Raw genomic sequence first — 21,066 nt, 5'->3', positions numbered from 1 at the left:
AATACAGAGCTTAGTCTGCTAGTAGGGATAAATATATTGTGTGTTCCCCAGGTCAGTGTTCGGGGAATTTCTCACTGAGAGATGTCAAAGATCCACACATCCTTGTGCTGGTGTTCCATGGCTGGTGTCTTTGGGAGTTAGCCTTCTTTTCAGGTGGGGTACCTATCTAACAATGAAGAAAAGAGAGTACTTGTGGTATCCCTTCAGGAAAGAGCTTCCTGGAGGAGTGAGAAACCCACCTGCATGAGGAAGTGAAGGAGCTGTGCAGGGAAGACTGTAACAGAAGACGAGGCACTGAGTAAGAAGTTAAGGATGAAGCCATCTGCCAAAACTAGTGATGGCCTCCTGCTTCCATTTCCCCCATTGCTGTTCAACCCAGCCATATCTCCCCAAGGCCTATATTTGGATCCAATAAAACCGAAGGGGAGACCTCTTGTGAGGATGGTCACATGAGAGTCAACTCTCACCACATGGGCTGCACTGTCCAAGAGATTGTGACAGCAAGGCCTTTAAAATTAAGCTGTGGCATGGCAGCTAAACAAACCATCACCTAGACAAACAACCAGGGTTTACTACAATCTCTCATCTGTACCCAAGGTGTATGATTGCCACAGGATCATGGTGCACAGTCACCAGGCCTCAGATATAATAACCCAGCATGGTCCCATGGAACTGCCTTGATACCCCGGCTTTAAGACGTGACCTTCAGGGCTGAGCACGTTGGTCTCGATCCCTTTTAGGTGGTGGATTGTTCCTGAGCTTGAGCATCCTTCATGGAGGCCATTCACAGAGATTCACACCTGCCTATGACCTGAGCAGCAGCTGTCATTCCCCCGCATCACCATAGCTGCGCTTGTCTCACTCTCTCAGTGCAGGGTACAATGATCTAACCCAAGTGGATTGTTCACATGTGCATCACAGCAGCACATACAGCTGAGAGCACAAGGACACACCTGGCATGGTGCTGCCCTTGATCAATCAAATAGTGAGCTCTGACTTAAAACAATAAAGAGATTGCGCATATTGAAAGCCTAAAATGGCACCTAGGCAGTTCTGAGTCTGCAGGGTGGGTGGTCATTGAAGTTGGGAACCTAGGACTGAACGAAGCGCTGCTATATGCACTAAAAATTTAGTGTCTAACAGGGCAGCTTGGCCATAGGCAGAAAGCTACTGTGGGAGCTGGGTCTGTTTGCAAAGATCCAGGAAGTCCTTAAACTGTTTGGTGCTTATCCTCTGCGATAAGCCACAAACATCTGCTTGTTCTAGTTGAACTGCAGTCACCTCAAACTATGTTATTTAAAATGGAATATCGTGTTGTGGGAAAAATAAAGTACTTTTCTTTTTATAACACTAAACACTAGCAGGACATTGATTATGTGTTATTTACCGTAAACTAAATTCTGTGTCTCTAACCTTGTACCACATCCTTGAGCTAGCCTTGAAATGTTCAGCTTTACTACTCTGAGAATTTCAGTGCTAAAACGGTGTACTTGTTGGTTCGTTTGTAGGTAAGGACCCAGGGAGGCAGAGTGAAATGACTCCAGTTAACAAAAATGGAGCTAATAGCCTCATTCTGCCCTGTTGCCTCCGAATTGCTTCCAGCAATAAGTAGAACACCACCAAAATGGTAAAATCGGTTAAGTGATACAAATTTACATTATGCAACAACAGGAAGGTAAAATACAGAGAAAGTCTAAGGGGTGAGAGTGACTGGGTTCAAAGGGACTATTCAGGTCAAGCTTGTTAGAGTGCCAATGGAGCACCGCTTTGGTAAAGTCTAATGGCTCACCACAGTTAACAGTTTAACCTTCAGGCACAGAGCCTGATTTAGACCTTATCAGATGGGAGACTCCATCATAAACGTGACAGATATCCTGTCCACCGTATTAAAAGTGCCATAGGATATACTGCACTGGTAATACAGCGGACGTGATATCTGTCACGCTTGTGACGGAGTATCCCATCCTCCACGATCTTTGTCAAAGTTTTCAAGTGAAGCAAGTAAGAACACTGTGGTTAAGGAGTGGTCCACATGGCTGGATATGGGGAATTTATTGTCTTGCGGTCAAACTCAGCTTTGACATAAATTTTAATGAACAGGACCAACTTAAAAGATGTAGCCCGCTTCTAGGTAATTTTGCTGCCTGGATCACATGACCATCTTTTACTACCTACGCTCTGCATGTTTGGACCTAGGGGGTAATTTAGATCCAGATTGATGGCCCTCCAACCCCCTAGGCCAGCAGAGGCTCTGGCATCAGCTCCCCGGTGAAAGAAAGCATTTTGTATTTTGAAACTCACTGTATATGTGAAGGAGATCTCACTGCCTTGATAATAGCTGCTGGTGCAGAGATTGTTCTATAGGTCAGTGGTTCTTAACCTTGTGACTTCTGTGGACACCCACTTAATCATTACTGGAATCCAGGCACCACCACTAAGTTATTACGTGAATTTGGGGACCCCCACTGGCTTATTATTTGAAACCAAGGACACCGGCCTAAGCAAGTTCAATAATTTGAACCACAAAACAATGCACAAAATACAGAAAGATTCATGAGACAAATGCACAAATGATGAAATATTTTATTTAATTCATAAACGAATATAAAACTAATTTGTTAATGTTAAAAGGATGGTTGGAGCTATTCTAAATTTAATTGAGGCTACCCACCACCCATACTATATTCTGTTTAATGCACTTCTGCTGCTCCCAAAAATCAATCTAAGGATACCAGCTTATGTTTTTTATCTTCAATTTCAAATTCCTTCACATTTACAGAACGTTTTAAAATGATCAATTTCAAATTTTGCTTCTTTAATAACATACATATTATTAATCTGTTAACATTATTTCATTTTCTAACAAGTCGTGGACTCCCTGAATAGGCTATCCAAGACCAGAGAGAGGGGAACAACTTTCTTAAAAATCCCACCAATTCATTTTACTGTGAGAACCAATTTTTTATCTCTCCCCTAAGTCAAATTATGGGAATGTGAGTTTTATAATTCAAGCAGGCCTTTTTAAAAATAGGGAGATTTCTGAAGCCCCTGAAGAACATCGCAATGTCACACCCTGTTACCGCATGGACATGCCAGTTTCATGTTTAGAATTATGTAGGCAACGGGGCCATCCAGGCGACAAAGTACTACTTTCAGGTAACTTAGTTAATGTTAGAAGCAGTCAGAGATCATAGCAGATGCACCGGGAGACCTTCAGCAGTGACCCAGTGCTCACTATCTAAAATGTCATTAAATCCAGTCACAAAAATTGGCAAACCATGCAAAGAAGATGCCGTTTTCAATCAATTTTCTTTGTTCTGAGGTGTTAACAGTAATGTGCTATTAGTTGGTTGTGCATACATGATCCAGTTTTGAAAAGTATTATTGAACTTTCAGTCTCTTTCCCCTCCTCTAATAGGCTAGTGACTCCCACACACATCTATTAATGTATTTGTCCAAATACCTAGCTACTCATGATACTCTTGAAACAGATGGAAATATTGAGGCATCATTAAACAATCTGTTTTAAATAAAATACATATTTGAACAGTTTATACATACCTGAGAGTCCCCTAGTAGTCCTCCGGTTCTCTCCAGTACCAAAGATAAGATCACTGATGTATTAGGGTTGGGAATGATTATTCGACTTTGATTAAGAAATCGCACCACTCCATTGGGAGAGTCACTTTTGGCGATAGTGATTTGGCTCACCAGATTGAGCCCAAGTATTGCACCACCAGTAGCTCCAACCAAATGGATTTCAAACAGCTCAGCAAATTCCCTAAAGAAAAAAATCAAAATACATGTATGAGAATTATGGTCAGTCAGTGTGAGCATTGAAATCAGAAAATGTCTTTACAGTCATGCAGAGGTAGTGCGTGGAACCTGAAAAGCAGAAAATGTGTGAAATAATTATTAGTTTCACATTTAGAAAGAAGACTCTTAAGACAGACTTCGATATTGACAAGTAACACGTCCGTGCAAGTGTTTTCCATATTCATCTAAAATAGATGAAATTTCCCTTTATGTATCATGACGTAGAATACTAATATCTTAACCAAGGAAAAACTCAGTGAAGAAATGTTCGAGTGCATTTTGTCGCAAATATTTTAGCCATTTTCCAACAGTGTTAAAGCTTCCCCTTTTTATATCTACATTAGACTGTCAGTAATTGCAGGGGCATCACTGTCCCCATTTTGCAAACTGCATTGTCTTGATCTGTTCATGGCTAATGCCACTTTGACAGAAAATAATGTATTAATTTTAAGACAATTGTAGGAAAAACATTTTATAGGAGTGTTAGTGCAAGTGGAACATGCACAAAAGTCCTTCCACTCCAAAAGAAAACAAGCATTGGCAAAGTCAATAGGCCTGGCCTTTTTGACCTATAGCCCACATTATGTCATTCATACATGTCTAAATTACTCTTTCACTTACACATACAAAACAACATTAAATGCACAATACTTTTATACACACAAACAATTGAGAGCATAGTGGTGGTGGTAGAAGTGGAAATGGTGGGAGTAGTAGTGATGGTGACAGAAGTGGTCGTACTTGAGGTGGTGGTAGAGGTGAAGGTGGTAATAATGTTGGTAGTAGTGGAGATAGTGGTGGTGATGGTCATGAGAGTATAAAATAAAGAAAAATATACTTTTATTTGATCTGTTAAAATCATAAAAACAGTGGAACGTACCACCATGATGAAAACGTCATAATTCAGACACAGAATAAAAATAACATTAAAACATTTTTTGTTGTCGTAACCCTTGTGTTATATGGAGTCAAAGAACAGCGGATTATTTTAACAGCAATGTAAACATGTCTATGCTTTCTGTTATAATTAAAGTGCTAATGCCAACGGAAAATTGTGAGGCAGCAAAGTTCAGTACTGCTATGCATAATTTTCTATCCAGTTTCTTAAGTCACTATAGTTTCCTATCCCAGAACATTTACTGGTATGATCGTGTTTGTGCCTATGGCTTGTCATTGAAAGGAGCTTTGAAAGAAAGGGAGCACAGAAAAAGGCCTGAGAAAGACTTAGGCCTGCTACTTTATACCCTTCTGCCAAGTTCTTATTTTGGTGTTTCATTTTTTCCAAGGTTTTGTGCTGTTTCTTTCTTTTCTAGTTCCTGTGCTACTAGTGACAACAATTTGACGGTGTTGCAAGACAGTTGAACTGAAGAACCGCTGAGGCATTTTATGATGGCCGCTCTGCAAGTCCGGATTTGAGTTTCTCTTAGGATTGGCCTTAAAAGTGACGTCCTTAGGTTATGTAATGCTGGACAGATGCATAATAGATGTAGTAGTGACTCTGCTCCGTTACCACAGAGGCGGCAGTCCAGGGATGGCCAGGTCTGTAGCCATTTTGGAGTGAGATCTTTATTTGAAAAAGAACCCAATCTCAGTAAGGTCAATTTCCGCTTGTAGTAGTCTCTGAAGCATTCTTGCAGATAGGGTTGTGGTTTCATATGCTTATAGGATGGCATCACTGACCATGCATGGCTTTTACCGGAAAATAAGGTTTTATCGGTTTGAAATGATATTTTTTTAATTGATTTGTTTGTGATTTTTTTTAAAGCAGGGTATGACATGGGTGTTTGCCAGGCTTCCCCCAGATTTAGCGTTAGAAGCGCTTGTTTTAAAATTTGACATATCGAACTTTTGTTCTTTGATTGTTTTTCTACCTCCTCCCAACAATGGTGGGCAAACGTGTTGTCTTCCGCAGCCCTCATTCGCCAATAATATTTGGCCAGGACACCTTGTCTGGCTTGCGTCTGGTTCGTTAATCCATATTCCAGGCGTATCTGCGCCTGAGAAATATGTTGCGGGATTAGAAACAGTTTTTTAAACAGTCTGGACTGGGCTAGATTTAGTATTTGCAAGTCCTTGGTATTCAGCATTTCCGAGCCATATGTTATCGCTGGCAAACATTTTGCAGCCACTACCTTTAGGAGATGGTTTGTTGAGCTACCACTTAGGCTTTTCTGTAAAGTTTTGAAAGCAAATGAGAATTGTTTGATTTTTGTGTTGGCATGTTCTAGGTGTTGTTTGAAACCTAAATGGGAATCTAGAAGAACCCCCATATATTTAAATACTTCCACCTGCGATAAGATACTTGAGTTCATCCTCCAGATGAATTTGGGGTATTTTTTATGAGTGCTGGAAAAACATAAAACGTTTGATTTTTTTAGATTGATTATTAGTTGTTCTTTTGAAATGTATGTTGCTAGTTGAGAGATCAGGTGCTGTAATAGTAAAGAATTACCTTGCCTCCTATGTATGAACATTTGGAATAATTCAAGAGACAGACACATCACCTGCAACGTAAGATGTTTTGTGATGTTTATTCTCTTACTTGCGCAGGCAAAAAAGCCTTTCAACATTAGAAATAAAAATGTCTGTATATTTTCAAACTATTTTTTTAAATACTATCTTAAAATGAATATTGCAAGTGAAGGTAGTGGATTACTTTTTTATTATACATTTTGCATTAATATAATAAAATAACATAAGAACAATTATGCTATTTGTAGAAAGAAGGTACGTTAATTTACGTTTAGATTGACTATAGTTAATGTAGGCGTACATTTTTAAATGGCTACTGTTGTTTTCTATCTTGTTTTGTGACATGTGAACATTTTATTTCTAGGCGAGCTGGAGTTCTAATTGTCAAACACAATATATTTTTTCCTTATTTCACAGGCGAAGAAATGTTTTATTTTCATTGTAATCATTGTGGAATGTTTTAATGAATAGCATACTCAAAAAGACGCCAGCAGTGTGCAGACTATCCAGATATCTTATCCTGTTACAGATAATGTACATTTGAAGAATGGAGAGAGAAACTTGCATTATGAGAAACCTTGAGAGCCTAACACGCATATAATTGTATGATCTTGCTGTAACCTGATTGGACAGTCTTATGATAATAGAGTGTGGGTGTGTAAAATGTTAGAACGTGTGTTTTTAGTTCAGATGGTGAAGAGAATAGATCAGAGAAGAGTAGGAGAGCTTAGAGTATTCTCTCAGAGACTTGCCTTTGTACTTCCCATTGAGATGACAACCATGCTGGTTCTTCCTCTTATTGATTACATTTTGATTTCATTTGAATTGCATGTTAAGCAAACCATACAGATTTTGATTATTAATTAATTCTCACCTTGCTTTTTACCTTCTGTAAACTATTAACATTTAACAAACTTTCATGGTTTGATACTAAAATACCCTCTGTCTTTCTTGTGAGCCTAATGTGCGTCACGTATAATTTAATATACTGATTTGCTGACTAGGCTCAGAAGACTGTGCACACAAATTTTTAAGGGATTAACACTAATCACGGACCATTAAGAAAAACACTTTACTGTCTCTGAATTTGCAATCTAAGAAAGCGCTAATTCATCTGATAGCAGAAGAGGGTTTCTAACTGGGCCGTGTTAATTTAAAATTCACTCCCAAATTTAAGACTTTGCCCTTATTCAATCTGCCTTCTAAATTCACATGGTCAACGAATTGACAGCATTCTTGCAGGAGGTTACAGTATCCTAGGATTTTTAGTAAAATTAGGGTAGTGTGTTTTCGATTTTGATGTTTTGTACTATTTTTGAGTTGTTGTGTCCGAGTGGACTTTGTGCTAAATTGAAGAATTCTGTGTCCTTTCATGCTTATCGTTTATACTTCAAGTGATTATTGTGCTTATTGTTCATAGTTCACAGATTTGTCAAAATCCAAGATCCTGGAATAGATATATTTAACTGAAAGATAACAGTTACAGTTGAGGTATTGGACTGTATGGTGCCATGACAGCGCCAAAGATAGGGATATATTAAGCTTGTACTGTGAGCTTGTACTAACTGAGACTGGTGTTTCATTCATCCTTTGTGCACAGGAGTAAATCCCACTAGGTCCCCGCTTCTACAATACTCACTTTGTGTGTTTATTAGTACCAGGAGTATACTGTTTCCCTATTTCCCCTAGAGCAATTGCCGGTTTTATTTTCCTTTAGGTAAAGCAGACAAGGATTGTTGTATTTTTGCTATTTTGTTTATGTGAAATAAACCAGAGTGAAGTCAAAATCGCTGTGTACTATGTTGTGAGTTTCATCATTAGGTGTTGCACTGAAAAAGGTTGTCTAGCTTTGGGTGCCACACTGAGATTAGTAATTACGTCATTTGATGTTGCACTGAAGTTTAGTTAGTCCCATAGAGTCATGCTAGGATTGGGTATTTGCGGTGTTAAATACTACATTGTGATTTGCTGAAAACCAATAGTCATTTTAATTTGGGATTGACAAATTCTGCATTTATATTGCATGAGTAGTGAAGGTTAAATTCTTTAAGAAAATTAGAGCTAAGCTGAGAAAAAATGATGGACCTATTCAATAGGGGAAAACCCGACATGTGTGAGATATGGCCCCTAATGTCAGACTACATACATCTGTACTTGGTTTTTCCTGTATGGCACAACCAATGTGAGAAAAATTGATGAGAAGAGCGACGATTTAAACCCTCAACCAAGACCTGTATAGTTTGAAACATTGGACAGATGGGAACATGCTGTGCACAAAAGGGAAAAGCAGGAATATAAAACACAAACAAGATTTAAAATATGTAGTTGAATGTAGTCAAGATAAAACTCACGTCAACAGTGGTGGCCAAAGAGAATAGCTGATGATCTGGGAGTTTATCCTGAGTAAAGGACGAATTGTAGGTCCAAGAGTTATGAGAGGGAAGTGGGGATGACAAAAGATATAGGGATACAAATGATGCGTTCTTAGATAATTTGTTGAATTCTTGACCATCTCATTATATAACCTCAACCTGGAGTGAAGCATCTGCTTCTGTTGGGGGTAGCAGGAGAGGCGACAGACCCAGCAGAATGTGCAAATGCACCTTTGGAGCAGGGATCCTCAGAGGGAGGTCTCCATCTTGCCACTTTGAGTCCATCTCTGGATATCCCTATTATATATCTTGTCACAAAAGCATTAGTGTCAGAATTACTATGTCATTTAGAAGGTTTCCCTCCAAAGAGATTAATTATGTAAAATTAAGAGCAGAATTTGAAGAGCTTGTAAAGGGGCTCTTGCACTAAACTTGGTAAACCACATATAATAAGGCTGAACTCATGTTTTTGAGTAGTGACGCTGCAAGATACGCTTGTGAGGCAGTCTGAAAGAGTTGACTGAGAGTTTGGGATTGATTTGACTGGAAATAAGAACTTGCAGAAGAATTTCAAGATGGTGATGAAGGAGGATGAATTAAAGAAAAAGAAATCTGCATGTTTAAAAGTTTAAGATAAAGAGTAGGTGGAATGCATTAGAGAGTGGGGAAAGTACAAAAAATAAGTCTATGGTTAAAGCATGAAGACAAGAAGAAAAGATATGTGAGAGAGAGAGATAGAGAGAGGGAGGGGGAGAGAGAGAGAGAGAAAGAGAAAGAATTGATTAAGAGGCTGGAGCGTTAACATTTCTAGAGGTGCACAGAGGTGTGTACGTTCATGTGCCCTAGAGTCCCTCTGATCTTTTTTCATTCCCAAATCAGTTTCTGAAGTTGAGAGACAATCCTGATAAATAGTACATGAGGTGGATAGGATGTGAAATCTTGAAAGAACTTTGGGTAGACTTGAATACGTTTTATGAAATTGTGGTCTCAAAGGAATTTGAGACGAATGTAAAGTAGTTGTGGATTAGCCCGACGATAAGCCACAGAGAGACACCTAGACACATGCACCTTCCCCTAGTGCCCTGGACAAAAAGACCAGGTGATTGCACATTTGGAGACAAAGGTCATCCAGAAAGAGGTGCATTGACTCAAAACAACCAGAACTACTTAACTCAAGAGTCCAAAGAGTCAGTGCATGCTCATTATGAGAGGTTGATGCAAGTCCTTAGACAGTATAGTGGTGTTGAAAACCCGGAAAGGGCGAATTTTAGTGTGTTCCTTTCTCAGTTTATACTCGGTTTGCATCCAGGGATTAGTTTCCATATACAGCGGAATGTGATTTATTGGCAGTCTTGGTCTTTGGACACTGAGAAACATGCACCTCTGCCACTGTCATGGACAAGGTGATTGCTTATGTGAAGACAAAGGTCCCATAGAAAGAGGTAGATTGGCTGAAAATAACCAGAACTACCAAAACATCCGAATAGTTGTTGCATGCTTATTATAAAAGGTTGATGCAAGTTTTCAGACTGCATAGTGGAGTCAAAAATCTAGAAAGGGAGAATTTTAGCAGGTTTCTTTCTCAGTTCGTTCTCAGTTTAAATCCAGAAATAGTTCTCATGTACAGCAGTATTGATTTGTTGGCAGTTGAAGTCTGTGGATGAGATCCTTAGGTATGCAAAATACTGCAGTAATAATTTAGAAGCTAAGCAGAAGACGGTTAAGAAGAAATTAATGCTAACATAGGCAAAGTGGCAGCAGAAGCAATGTCAGAGCAGCACATATGTGGCAGATCCAGGGTTTAAGGCTGTTCCTGGAGTTGGTGCAGGGATGCAGGGAGTTCGTTTTCACGGTGGTGGTCAACTAACACAAGCGTGGAATGTTGCTTTGCAAGTCTGAGGCCAAGGGATGGCTGCTGACTTGAATGTAGGGATGGACATAAACATTATGAAGACAACCATTACTTGCTATATTTGTAACCAGGTGGGCCACTGGAAGCAAGAGTGTAGATTGAACCCAAATTGAATGTTAAATGATATTCAAACGCCCAATATAAAATGCATACCAAATCAAAATGTGCAAGTTCAAAGGTCATATATTGCTAATATGCCCCAAGCCCCAATGATGAAACAACCTCCATCTGTTCCCAGTTTTTACAGTTCCATCAGACTGGACCCAGATCACAAATATGGTGAATGGGAGGGTAGAAGGATTATGTGCTTGGTGCACTTCTAGAGGTAGACCAGAGTGGGCTAGATATGGATGGAGAGATGATTGGCCACCCTATATTATTTCTAATCACTATTGTGAGAATAGTAGAAGTCCCTAGAATATCCTCCTTTGGAAAACAAGTCCAAGTTGTAGGCGTTTCTAATAGACAGAATACAAACACAGTTTCAGCTAATGTTTCTGTAAAGAAGGCTCCCTTGAAAAGTACCATCTATTTGCAATATGTGATTCAAATCCCATCAATGTGTGGGGCAGGAATTTAGCCTGCAACATTAATTGTGTGATTTATTGCACACCGGATGGTGTGAAACTTCCTGTACATGATGAAGTCACAAGAAGTAACAGTTGGGTTGTTCCCAGTTTTAACCAACGAAGGCTTACCTCCCGACCTATGATGTAGGTGAATGAGGAAGTCTGGAACTTTACAGGAAAAGACATTGGATTGATTATGAATGTCAAACCAGTGAGAACCACAGTAAGACCTACTGCAGAGTATCCCCAATGCCTCAATATAGCTTCACATTTAAGGTGGTGGCAAGAATTATGCCTGCCATCTAATCTATGTTAGAACAGGGCATCTTGAAGTCCTTCCAACTCACCAATGACGATTTTGCAGAAACCGAATAAGAAATGGAGGATAGTTCAGGACCTCAGAAAGGTGAATCAAATTTTAGTTCCAAGTTGTCCCAGGGTACAGAATCCTGCTGTGATACTCTTCCAGATTCCTTGTGATGCTGAGTGGTTCTTGTTCATTGATCTGTGTTGAGCATTCTTTTCTATCCCTGTAGAAAATTGGATCACTAGTTGAGGGGGATGAAACCCTACTCAAGCAGTGACCACAATTCCTGTCAGGGTGAAACACAAGCAAACCCCTTAAATTAACCTGTGCTTAATCCTCTGGTAGCTTGGCACAAAAGCAGTCAGGCTTAACTTAGAGGTAATGTGTTAAGTATTTATGCAGCACTTCCTACAATAATAAAGTGAAAACACATCACAAAAAACTGACACACCAATCTAGAAAACTAGAGTAAAAGTTAATAAATTAATTAATACCGAAATGACAAAAATCTAATCAGTAGAACCAGAGATATGCAATTTGAAAGATTTAAGTGAAAAGAGCCAACTGTGGTTATCTGGTCGAGCCAGACCAGGACAAAGTCACAGGCAAACCAGAATAGAGCGCAAGCCGGATGAAGGGACCAGGTTAGGTCAACTGAACAAAGTACCTTGAATCTGGGTTGCAGAGAATTGTGAAATCCCTTGTGTAGAGTATGAGTTGCACAATGGCGGTTCCAATGGGCTGTGATGAGAGGTCCTGTGTCAAGGATGCATTGCACAGCAGAGATTCCGGGGAGCTGTGGTCCTGCGATGCAAGATTCTGCATTGAGGATGTACCACGCAGCTGAGGTTCCTAGGAGTTGTGGGGCTGCGATGTGAGGTCCTGTGTTGAGAAGGCATAAGGCAGCGAAGATGAGGAGCTGCAAGGATATCAGTCATGCAGCATCGGTTCTGCTTGAATGACAGCTGGGTTGGCAGAGCACCTTCAGGCCCACTTCCAAGGTTCCAGGACTGGGGAGGCACCACATGTGGGCAAGACTCATGGCAGTGTCCGGATACTGGGTTCAAGGTGCTGGAGCTTTTTGTATCCCTGAGGCTCAGATCAGGAAGCTAGCAAACTAGCCCTTGGCGTTGCTTCTGGCTGTCCTGGGTTCAAGATTCTCACCCAGTCCTCCTTACTCAAGCAGCAGGGCAACAGATTATCACTCCTTCTCTCAGAGTAGAATAGCAGTCCTTTTGGGCCTACCACTGGTCCAGAGGTGTACTGAAGAGTTGGGTCTGAGTGTCCAATATTTATATTTGGTGCCAGCTTTGAAGTAGGAGAAGGCTCTGGAGGTTTCCACACTGCAAGTTGCTTGGAGTTTACTGCCTCCTTGCCTCAGCTTGACTGGGGGCACAAAAGACTAGTATCAAATCCTTTGTGAGTGTACTCAGGCAGAGCATTTGTGATGTGCAAGTGTGGTAGGTGACAACTCCGCCCCCTCATCAGGTGGCCTCTCCTGGCAACACCTACTCCCCCTTTGTCTCACTGTCTGGGAGCAATACACAAAGACAACTGCCAGCTACACCTAGTCATGTGGCCCAGGATACAGGCTGCAGGTATTAAATGGTTGGGACAAGAAAATAACCAAATTTATAAAAGTGCTATTTTCAGAATTTACCATTAAAGAGGGTTTTAAATGACAATTCTTTAGACACCAAACTCGACCTGTCTACCTGCTTCTAATTGAAAGGTATCACTTATTAAATGAAACAAGGGAACCCAATATTGTCCTATGGGGGATGTAGGCCTTGCAGTAGTGAAAAATGGATTTGAGAGTTTTTCATTACCAGGACATGTAAAACTTAAAAGTAGATGTCCGACTTTTTAAATACACTGCACCCTGCCCTATGGGATATTTAGAGCCTACCCGAGCGGTGACTTATATGTATTAAATAGGAAGCGTTAGGCCTGGCAAAAGATTTGTCTTGCCAGGTCGAGATTGCAGTTTAAAACTGCACTCACATGCTGTAATGGCGGACCTGAGACATGTTTGATTTGAGTGGGTGACACAATTAGTGTTGCAGGGCCACTAGTAATATTTAATTTACAGGCATGGGTACATATAGAATCACTTTACTAGGAAGGTATGTAAACTAAACGTGAAAATTGGCTGTAAGTCAATGTTATAGAATGAGCACACGCACTTTAGCACTGGTTAACAGTGCACAGAGTCCTATGGCCAACAAAAACGAGATTAGCAAAAGCGGAGGAGCAAGGCAAAAAGCTTGGAGGATATTTACCCTAAACTATGTGGGCCATGGGGTCCCGGGCTTTCATCAAGACCTATGCAATATAGTGCCCTGGATGGGCCACTTTTTTTTAGCAGCCCAGCCAAGTACCATGCATCAGGGGTTAGAATAACACATTTTAGTGCTGGTGTCCGCATCACAGCACTAAAATTTATATAGCACCTTCATACTGTGTATATCCTGAGACATGTTACTGAATGAAAGTAGCCTGCAAGTGGTGATGGTTATGCACTGCCACAGCACTCAAATTCATTTTTTATTGACTATACAGCCAAAAGGAATGCAGTTATTACACCATAGCAAAACACACAAGATGATGGACGGAATGTTGCACAATGGCAAAACATTCACCCCCAGTCACAGATCTGGGTTTAATCCATCGTTATTTTGCTCACCAAGCCGCCCCAGTTCAGACATGGCCATATGCAAATCAGTCTTGACCCTGTGCCTCATGGGAACAGTCCAGCCCGAACTGCCAAGCCAAACGCTCCGTCCATCACCCCCTTTTGTATAGCTTTTTTCTACCTAAGTTGGCAGGGTATGCTCAGACATGAGTCCCTTGTTCACTTTGCCACTGGATTCAAGATAGCCTGACTGATGAGGGTTATGAACCCGAAACCGGTCCCAGGATGCTTGTTTCTGGTCCAAGGAAGACATGGCTTGGCATTTCGGGCTGGACTGTTCCCATGAGGCACAGGGTCAGACTGATTTGCATATGGCCATATCTGAACTGGGGTGGCGGAGTGAGCTAAAGAATGGTGATGGATTAAACCCAGATCAGTTGACTGGGGGTGAGTGCTTGATTTGCTCAAACGCTCCGTCCATCACCCCCTTTTATATTGATTTTTTTTCGCCCTAAGTTGGCAGGGTATGCTCAGACGTGAGTTCCTTGCTCACTTTGCCACTGGATTCAAGATAGCCTGGCTGATGAGGGTTATGAACCCGAAACCGGTCCCAGGATGCTTGTTTCAGGTCCAGGGAAGACATGGCTTGGTAGTTCGGGCTGGACTGTTGCCATGAGGCACAGGTTCAGACTGATTTGCATATGGCCATGTCTGAACTGGGGTGGCAGAGTGAGCTAAAGAATGGTGATGGATTAAAACCAGATCAGTTGACTGGGGGTGAGTGTTTGATTTGCTCAAATGCTCCGTCCATCACCCCCTTTTGTATTGCTTATTACACCATAGCAGCCATACATTTATAAAAGCCGAGCAACCAATACAGTTTACATTGTTCAGTATTAACCCCAATTCATCCCCTCAGTCTCATTCTTGTGATCATCCATAGTATTCCTTCCCATGGTGACTTCACTGAGCTATACAGAGGGGGCAATGCAGAGTCCACCCCTGTAAGTGTTCCAATTACCCCAAATCTGTTCCCATTTCCTGGGACAACTCCTACCTTCGTATACAGACCTCGGAGCAATCATGCACAAGTCCATATCTTTCTCCCACTCCTCGAGGATTGTGTGTAATTTCTGCCCCCCAATGTCGAGCCACGTTACGTTTTCCTATTTTCATCCCCATTGTCACCTATATATCATCTTTCCAACTTAGATCTGTCACCTCTCATATGTTTAGGAGACACTATTTTGGTGTGGGTTGTAGGTCCATCCCACACACTTCCGTCATTGTGCACATAACAGCCTCCCAATACAGTTTTAATCTGGACATTCCCATAGGATATGGTAAAAGCTAACCTCTTGCCCACATAGTCGCTGACTGTTAAATCAACCTTCCTGCCCATTTTAACCAATGTACCTCTGGAGAGGTAGGATCCATGAAGTATTCTGAGTTGGATCAATCAGTACTTTGAGGACATAGCCACTTCCTCAGGAGAAGCAAGGGCTTCCTGCCAATCTTTGTCCTCTAGTTCCCAAAGTCCCCATGCCAATGCTCCCGGAGCCGTCGGAGGGGGTCGGGAAAGTTATTGATTCGCTTTTGATAGGTCACTGCCCTAGCCTTTCTGTATCCTAGAGTGGTGTAGCTTGGGTCACTCAATTATGCCATCCCTGCCTCTTGTGTACTAAATCGCAGAGTCTGATGGTGTGTTCAGTTAGGCTCGTGAGATTGCTGCCCCTAAGGTTAGTGTATAGTGCTCACATGTAGCTCCCTGGGCCCAGAAGCAGTCTGTCCATTCTATAGACCGGTTCATTGTGTGAAATTCCCCCATCATGCCAGCCTCTCACCAACCTCGGCATAGCTATGCGTGGTGGTTTCCCAACCCAGAGAAGGGTTTGTTCCACACTATCTATAGCTCGGAAGAGGGACTGTTGAACCGCATACAACCTGCTCTGTAAGGTGTACAGAAATAGCAAGAGCTGCATCATTTTGAATAATGCTGCATGTCCTAATAAGGAGAGCGGCAGAGATCTCCAATGCTGGACATCACTCCGGAGACGCGTCGGAGGGCCATAAGATAATGGGTGTAGAACAAGTTTGGGTTAGTTATCACAAAAACCCAGAGATAGCAGAAACCCTCTGCCACCATCGTTGCCTCCCACTCTGTTGGTAAGATCGGGCCGGGCCATGTAATATGTACATTGTGAATCTAGAGCTGTTTATGGTGTAACCTGCCGAGTCAATTTACATCTGACTTGGGGGGGGGCTTACTTATTGATATGATAACTGTAGACCTGGCACAGATAGTTAGGGGATACATTATTTCAGCACAAGTCATTATGGTCTCTGGTGGGACACAGATGGATGTGTGGCACTGCCAGGGTCATCCTGCAGGCAGCTTAAGATCAGGGAAGTCACATTTAAAAAAACATAAACAGCAAGCGCCAGATCCAGCCCCATATGGATCTGGTGCTTCTGCTTTTTTTCTGGGCCCAGCTCGCCGCTGCAGGCCGCAGTCCTATGGGAACAATTAAGATTATTGAGTTTCCCTACGGACTGCACTCACACACAGAGCTGGCTGATGGGTAATGCAGGTGGTCGGGGCAAGAAGCACCGGAGGACAAAGGATGTTGTTTACTGGGGCTGGGAGAGTCCAGTGATAGGGAATAACAGGCAGAGTCCTGGCTGCTTCTCAGCTGCAGCCACCAATGATCTTGCTCTCTGCAGGACAAAGGGGCCTTTTCCCACTCCTCTTTCCACACAACTCAGACTCGAGCTCGACAAAAATCTAAACTTGTTCGACCGAAGGCGGCGGATACAACAGCCAGCCTGGCAGAGAGAATTATCAAAATAAGGAGCAGGACGAGCTGGGTGAGTGTGACCCCTTCCTGGTCTCCGTCCACAGTGCCACTGGCAGCAGGCGTCCTGATCTGATGAAACCCGTGTTTCATAGATTGGATTTTTTCTTAATGAAGGCACCCAACCTCTGTGACAGTAACTTCCCATATGCAGTTTATGCCTCCTTCTGTGTCAGCACACTTGCTACTGTGGAGTTCCTCCAATAAGGGCCTAACAGTTACTTGTTTTTTCTACTGTCCATGTGAGGGCTTGCTGATGCGGGTGGGTGTTTTGGTGGGCACACATGGGCCTGGGGGTATCACTACAGTGTACGGTCCCTTCTGGCTCACAGAAACCAGATTGCACCGGCAGAGTGATTCATTTTTAGGTCTCGCCTTTTCCAGTCCGAAGGACTGGGAAATGGAGAGAATTCAAGTGCTCAAAATCCTCATGAAACCAAGGGCTTTTTGGTGCGGTTTTCTTTGAGTTCACGTGAATCACGTGACCAAACAAGCACGCGCATCAGCCTCCCTCCCTCCCTCCTAATTGCATTTTGTTCACGGCCGCCACCACATCAAAGGGCTTCTCCCAGCGTGTGCTCTGCGGCTTCTCCTCCTCTAATTATTCATGGCTGGCCGGCCGTACTTTCAGTTTCCCGGCCGCTCTTTATTGAAAGCTTTTTGCCTATCTCGCTGTCTATCCTCGATCACTCCGCTGCTCTCTAGCTATGCTTGTTATTTATTCCTTTTCGTGTCCGTCTGTTCTCCATGTTACTCTCGGCTTCGGCTGCCTCTCTGCTGCCCTCTTCTGTGGCTCACCCCCTTATCTATTCTCCTCTGTGCCTCTTTCTCATGTGTGCTTCTCGTTCTGCCCCATCTCTCCCCCACTGTATCTGTCACTCCTGTCTGTCTATCCTCGGCCCCTGTGTCTCCTCTCCACTGCTGTCCACCCCTATCGTTTCTCCTCGTGTCCGTCTGTTCTCCATGTTACTCTCGGCTTCGGCTGCCTCTCTGCTGCCCTCTTCTGTGGCTCACCCCCTTATCTATTCTCCTCTGTGCCTCTTTCTCATGTGTGCTTCTCGTTCTGCCCCATCTCTCCCCCACTGTATCTGTCACTCCTGTCTGTCTATCCTCGATCACTCCGCTGCTCTCTAGCTATGCTTGTTATTTATTCCTTTTCGTGTCGGTCTGTTCTCCATGTTACTCTCGGCTTCGGATGCCTCTCTGCTGCCCTCTTCTGTGGCTGTCTATCCTCGATCACTCCGCTGCTCTCTAGCTATGCTTGTTATTTATTCCTTTTCGTGTCCGTCTGTTCTCCATGTTACTCTCGGCTTCGGCTGCCTCTCTGCTGCCCTCTTCTGTGGGTCACCCCCTTATCTATTCTCCTCTGTGCCTCTTTCTCATGTGTGCTTCTCGTTCTGCCCCATCTCTCCCCCACTGTATCTGTCACTCCTGTCTGTCTATCCTCGGCCCCTGTGTCTCCTCTCCACTGCTGTCCCCCCCTATCGTTTCTCCTCGTGTCTGTCTGTTCTCCATGTTACTCTCGGCTTCGGCTGCCTCTCTGCTGCCCTCTTCTGTGGCTCACCCCCTTATCTATTCTCCTCTGTGCCTCTTTCTCATGTGTGCTTCTCGTTCTGCCCCATCTCTCCCCCACTGTATCTGTCACTCCTGTCTGTCTATCCTCGGCCCCTGTGTCTCCTCTCCACTGCTGTCCCCCCCTATCGTTTCTCCTCTCTCTGTGCAGCCGCTCCTCTTTGCCTGTCTCTCTTCTGTGCCTGTCTGTCTCTCATTTGTGCCTGCCTGTCTGTCTCTCCTCAGTTCTGCTCCTCACACTGTTACCCTGCATGCTTCGAGTGCAGCACTCAGCACGCCGCTCGCTTCCTCATTCCTCCGACAGAGTTTACCAGAAAGATGCTGAGGAGAGGGTGTCTCAAGAACTTGTATGACATCAGCGTTCTCTCTATTTCTCACACTTCCATCTTCTTGCCTTTCCACCTTTCCCTCCCTTTTCACCTCTCCTTTTTTTCTTCTTCCTTTTTCCCCACCCATCTGTTTCTTTATTTTTCTGTTTATTTCATTCTTTTTTGTTTCCTACTCCTATTTCTTTGGCTTGTGTTTCTTTCTCTTCGTCCCCTATTTCTTTCTTCCTTCTTCTCTATTTCTTCCTATCACATCTATCTACCTTCTTCCGTTCCCTCCCTTCCCTTCTTTTGTGTAGCACACTTTTACAATGTATTTTTCCTTGTTTTGTGCCAGGGCTCTCTTTGTGTAGGGGTCGCCCTCAATAAGCAGCATTCCACCCATTTGATTAAAGTGAGGTGCACTATGAGTGAAGTTTTAAAGAGGAGAGGGAGGTGGCTACTTAGAACTCGCTAGATTGTGTACAAACGCAACAGAGCAAAGAGACTGAAAGATTCAAATCTGGATGTGGTGCCACACAGCTTGGGAGTGGATAGTTAACAAGATTAACAAGCATTGGCATAGCCAATAGGTCAAGCATTTGGGACCTTATAAGTGTTTAGCCATGCAACAGTTGGTGTTGTTGCACCAAGGATATTCTGCTGCATAACTAAATACTTATAGGGTCCAAAAAGCGAGACCTATTGGCTATATTTATACAGGCATGCGCTTTTGGGCCATAAACTTTCACGGCCATCTGTTCCCCAGCTCCAGCACCTCCCCTCTCTCTCCCCGCGCACAGCCTTACTTGCATTTCTCCTCCTCCTCCCCAGCCAGCTTCCCCCAGGCCGTGTTCCCTCCCACCTTTCCTCCTCTCTCCCTGCTGGCATCCCCCTCCCTTCTCGCCCAGTCCTTCTTGTTTGAGTCTGTCTTGCCCTTTGCCCTCTTCCTTCCCCCTCCATTTGTCCTGGTGCCTCCATTTCTCACCCCGCTTGGCTGCACCTCTTGACACCTCCCGGCTCCTGCTCATATCTCTGCTGTAACGCATTAGACCCACGATGGGTATTCGCCGATTCATCGCTTTCCTGCCTCTTAGACTTCCAGTTCCAGCGCTTAAAAGCCTCTTTTCCCCCAACACCGTCTTGTCAGGCCTCCATAGAGTTCTTTCTATTGTCACTGTTATGACTCCATGGCGTCTTTCCACATAGGTGTCCTTTCAGTCAGAATCTCTGCCTCCAGTTTTTCCCCATCCTCAGAGTCTATTTTACGTTTTTGTTGTCTTATTGCCGATCTCAATTCATCCCCCGTAGCCCGCCTCCAACCATCTGTTTACTTCCATTCCTCTTCCTGTAGTCCCTTCACTTCCATCTGCCGTGGCTCCCCCTCGTCTCTTTTCACATCGTTTGCTCTCCCTTGTGCTTTTCTATCCTTTTCTTTGTCCACTTCCATCCCACCCCCGGTTACTCATCTAAACCCAATTCTTCCGTTATGTTTAATCCCCTTCTATCTCGCCGAAATTTCCCATGTCTTCACCTTTACTCGCATTCCGTTCACGTCAGACTAAATTCTCCCCTCATGCTGATCTAGAAGTCCTATCTCCGCCATCTAGGTTTCAGTTCTATCGCCACCCTCGTTCACTGACTAATATCTCTCCCAGGAGTTGAGATTCCTTGAAGTAAGTGGGCGGTCATGTGGGCGCTATCTGCCAGCACCAAATGTGCACACCAGGGGCCGTGGATGCTAAAACACCACGGTGAAATGAAGTCCCCACAGTACCCTCGTGAGCCTTCTGCCTCCTCCCGCGTGCACGACCTGACCTGCCGGTGACTCACGCACCACACACTCCCTGAACCTCGGCCGGTCACACTCTGAGCCGAGACGCGCGCCTTTATTCCCTCATTCTACCCGAGCTGCGCTGTCTTCACAGCCGGGTGATTGACGCTGTAAGGACTTCCCCAAGGAGAATGCCTTTGAGTGCCCCAACCGATCACCGCCGCCTCTGGGGGTGTCTAGTTACACTGGGCTGTACACGCCGCTCAGCTGCCTCATTGTATTGGTGACCCTTCTTTAGTTCAAGGCCTCTGTTTGGTGCATGAACGAAGCAGGCACTAATATTTCTTTAGGTGTTTTTTAAAGCACCTTTTGTAGAGTTATACAGTTTAAGTGCCAGGTCGTTCATAACAATACATCTTGGCTTTGGGGATAGATGCTCCACTATGGAGGTGCACGTGTGTTCTTTTACATCTAAAC

General features: G+C 43.4%; 1 protein-coding gene across 1 annotated transcript in view; it reads right to left on the bottom strand.

Annotated features, from left to right (window-relative positions):
- Window positions 1-21,066, bottom strand: part of ADGRV1 (adhesion G protein-coupled receptor V1) — a 2,034,994-nt gene that overhangs the window by 984,548 nt on the left and 1,029,380 nt on the right. Inside the window, exon 67 of the mRNA XM_078677778.1 lies at window positions 3,562-3,781. Within this exon, the coding sequence (XP_078533904.1) occupies window positions 3,562-3,781 (220 nt within the window). The remainder of the gene's footprint in view (window positions 1-3,561; window positions 3,782-21,066) is intronic.

This window comes from Lissotriton helveticus, chromosome 2_1, assembly GCF_964261635.1.
Source record: "Lissotriton helveticus chromosome 2_1, aLisHel1.1, whole genome shotgun sequence".
NCBI classification, from domain to species: Eukaryota; Metazoa; Chordata; class Amphibia; order Caudata; family Salamandridae; genus Lissotriton; species Lissotriton helveticus.
This window is presented reverse-complemented; position numbering and strand designations above follow the sequence as displayed.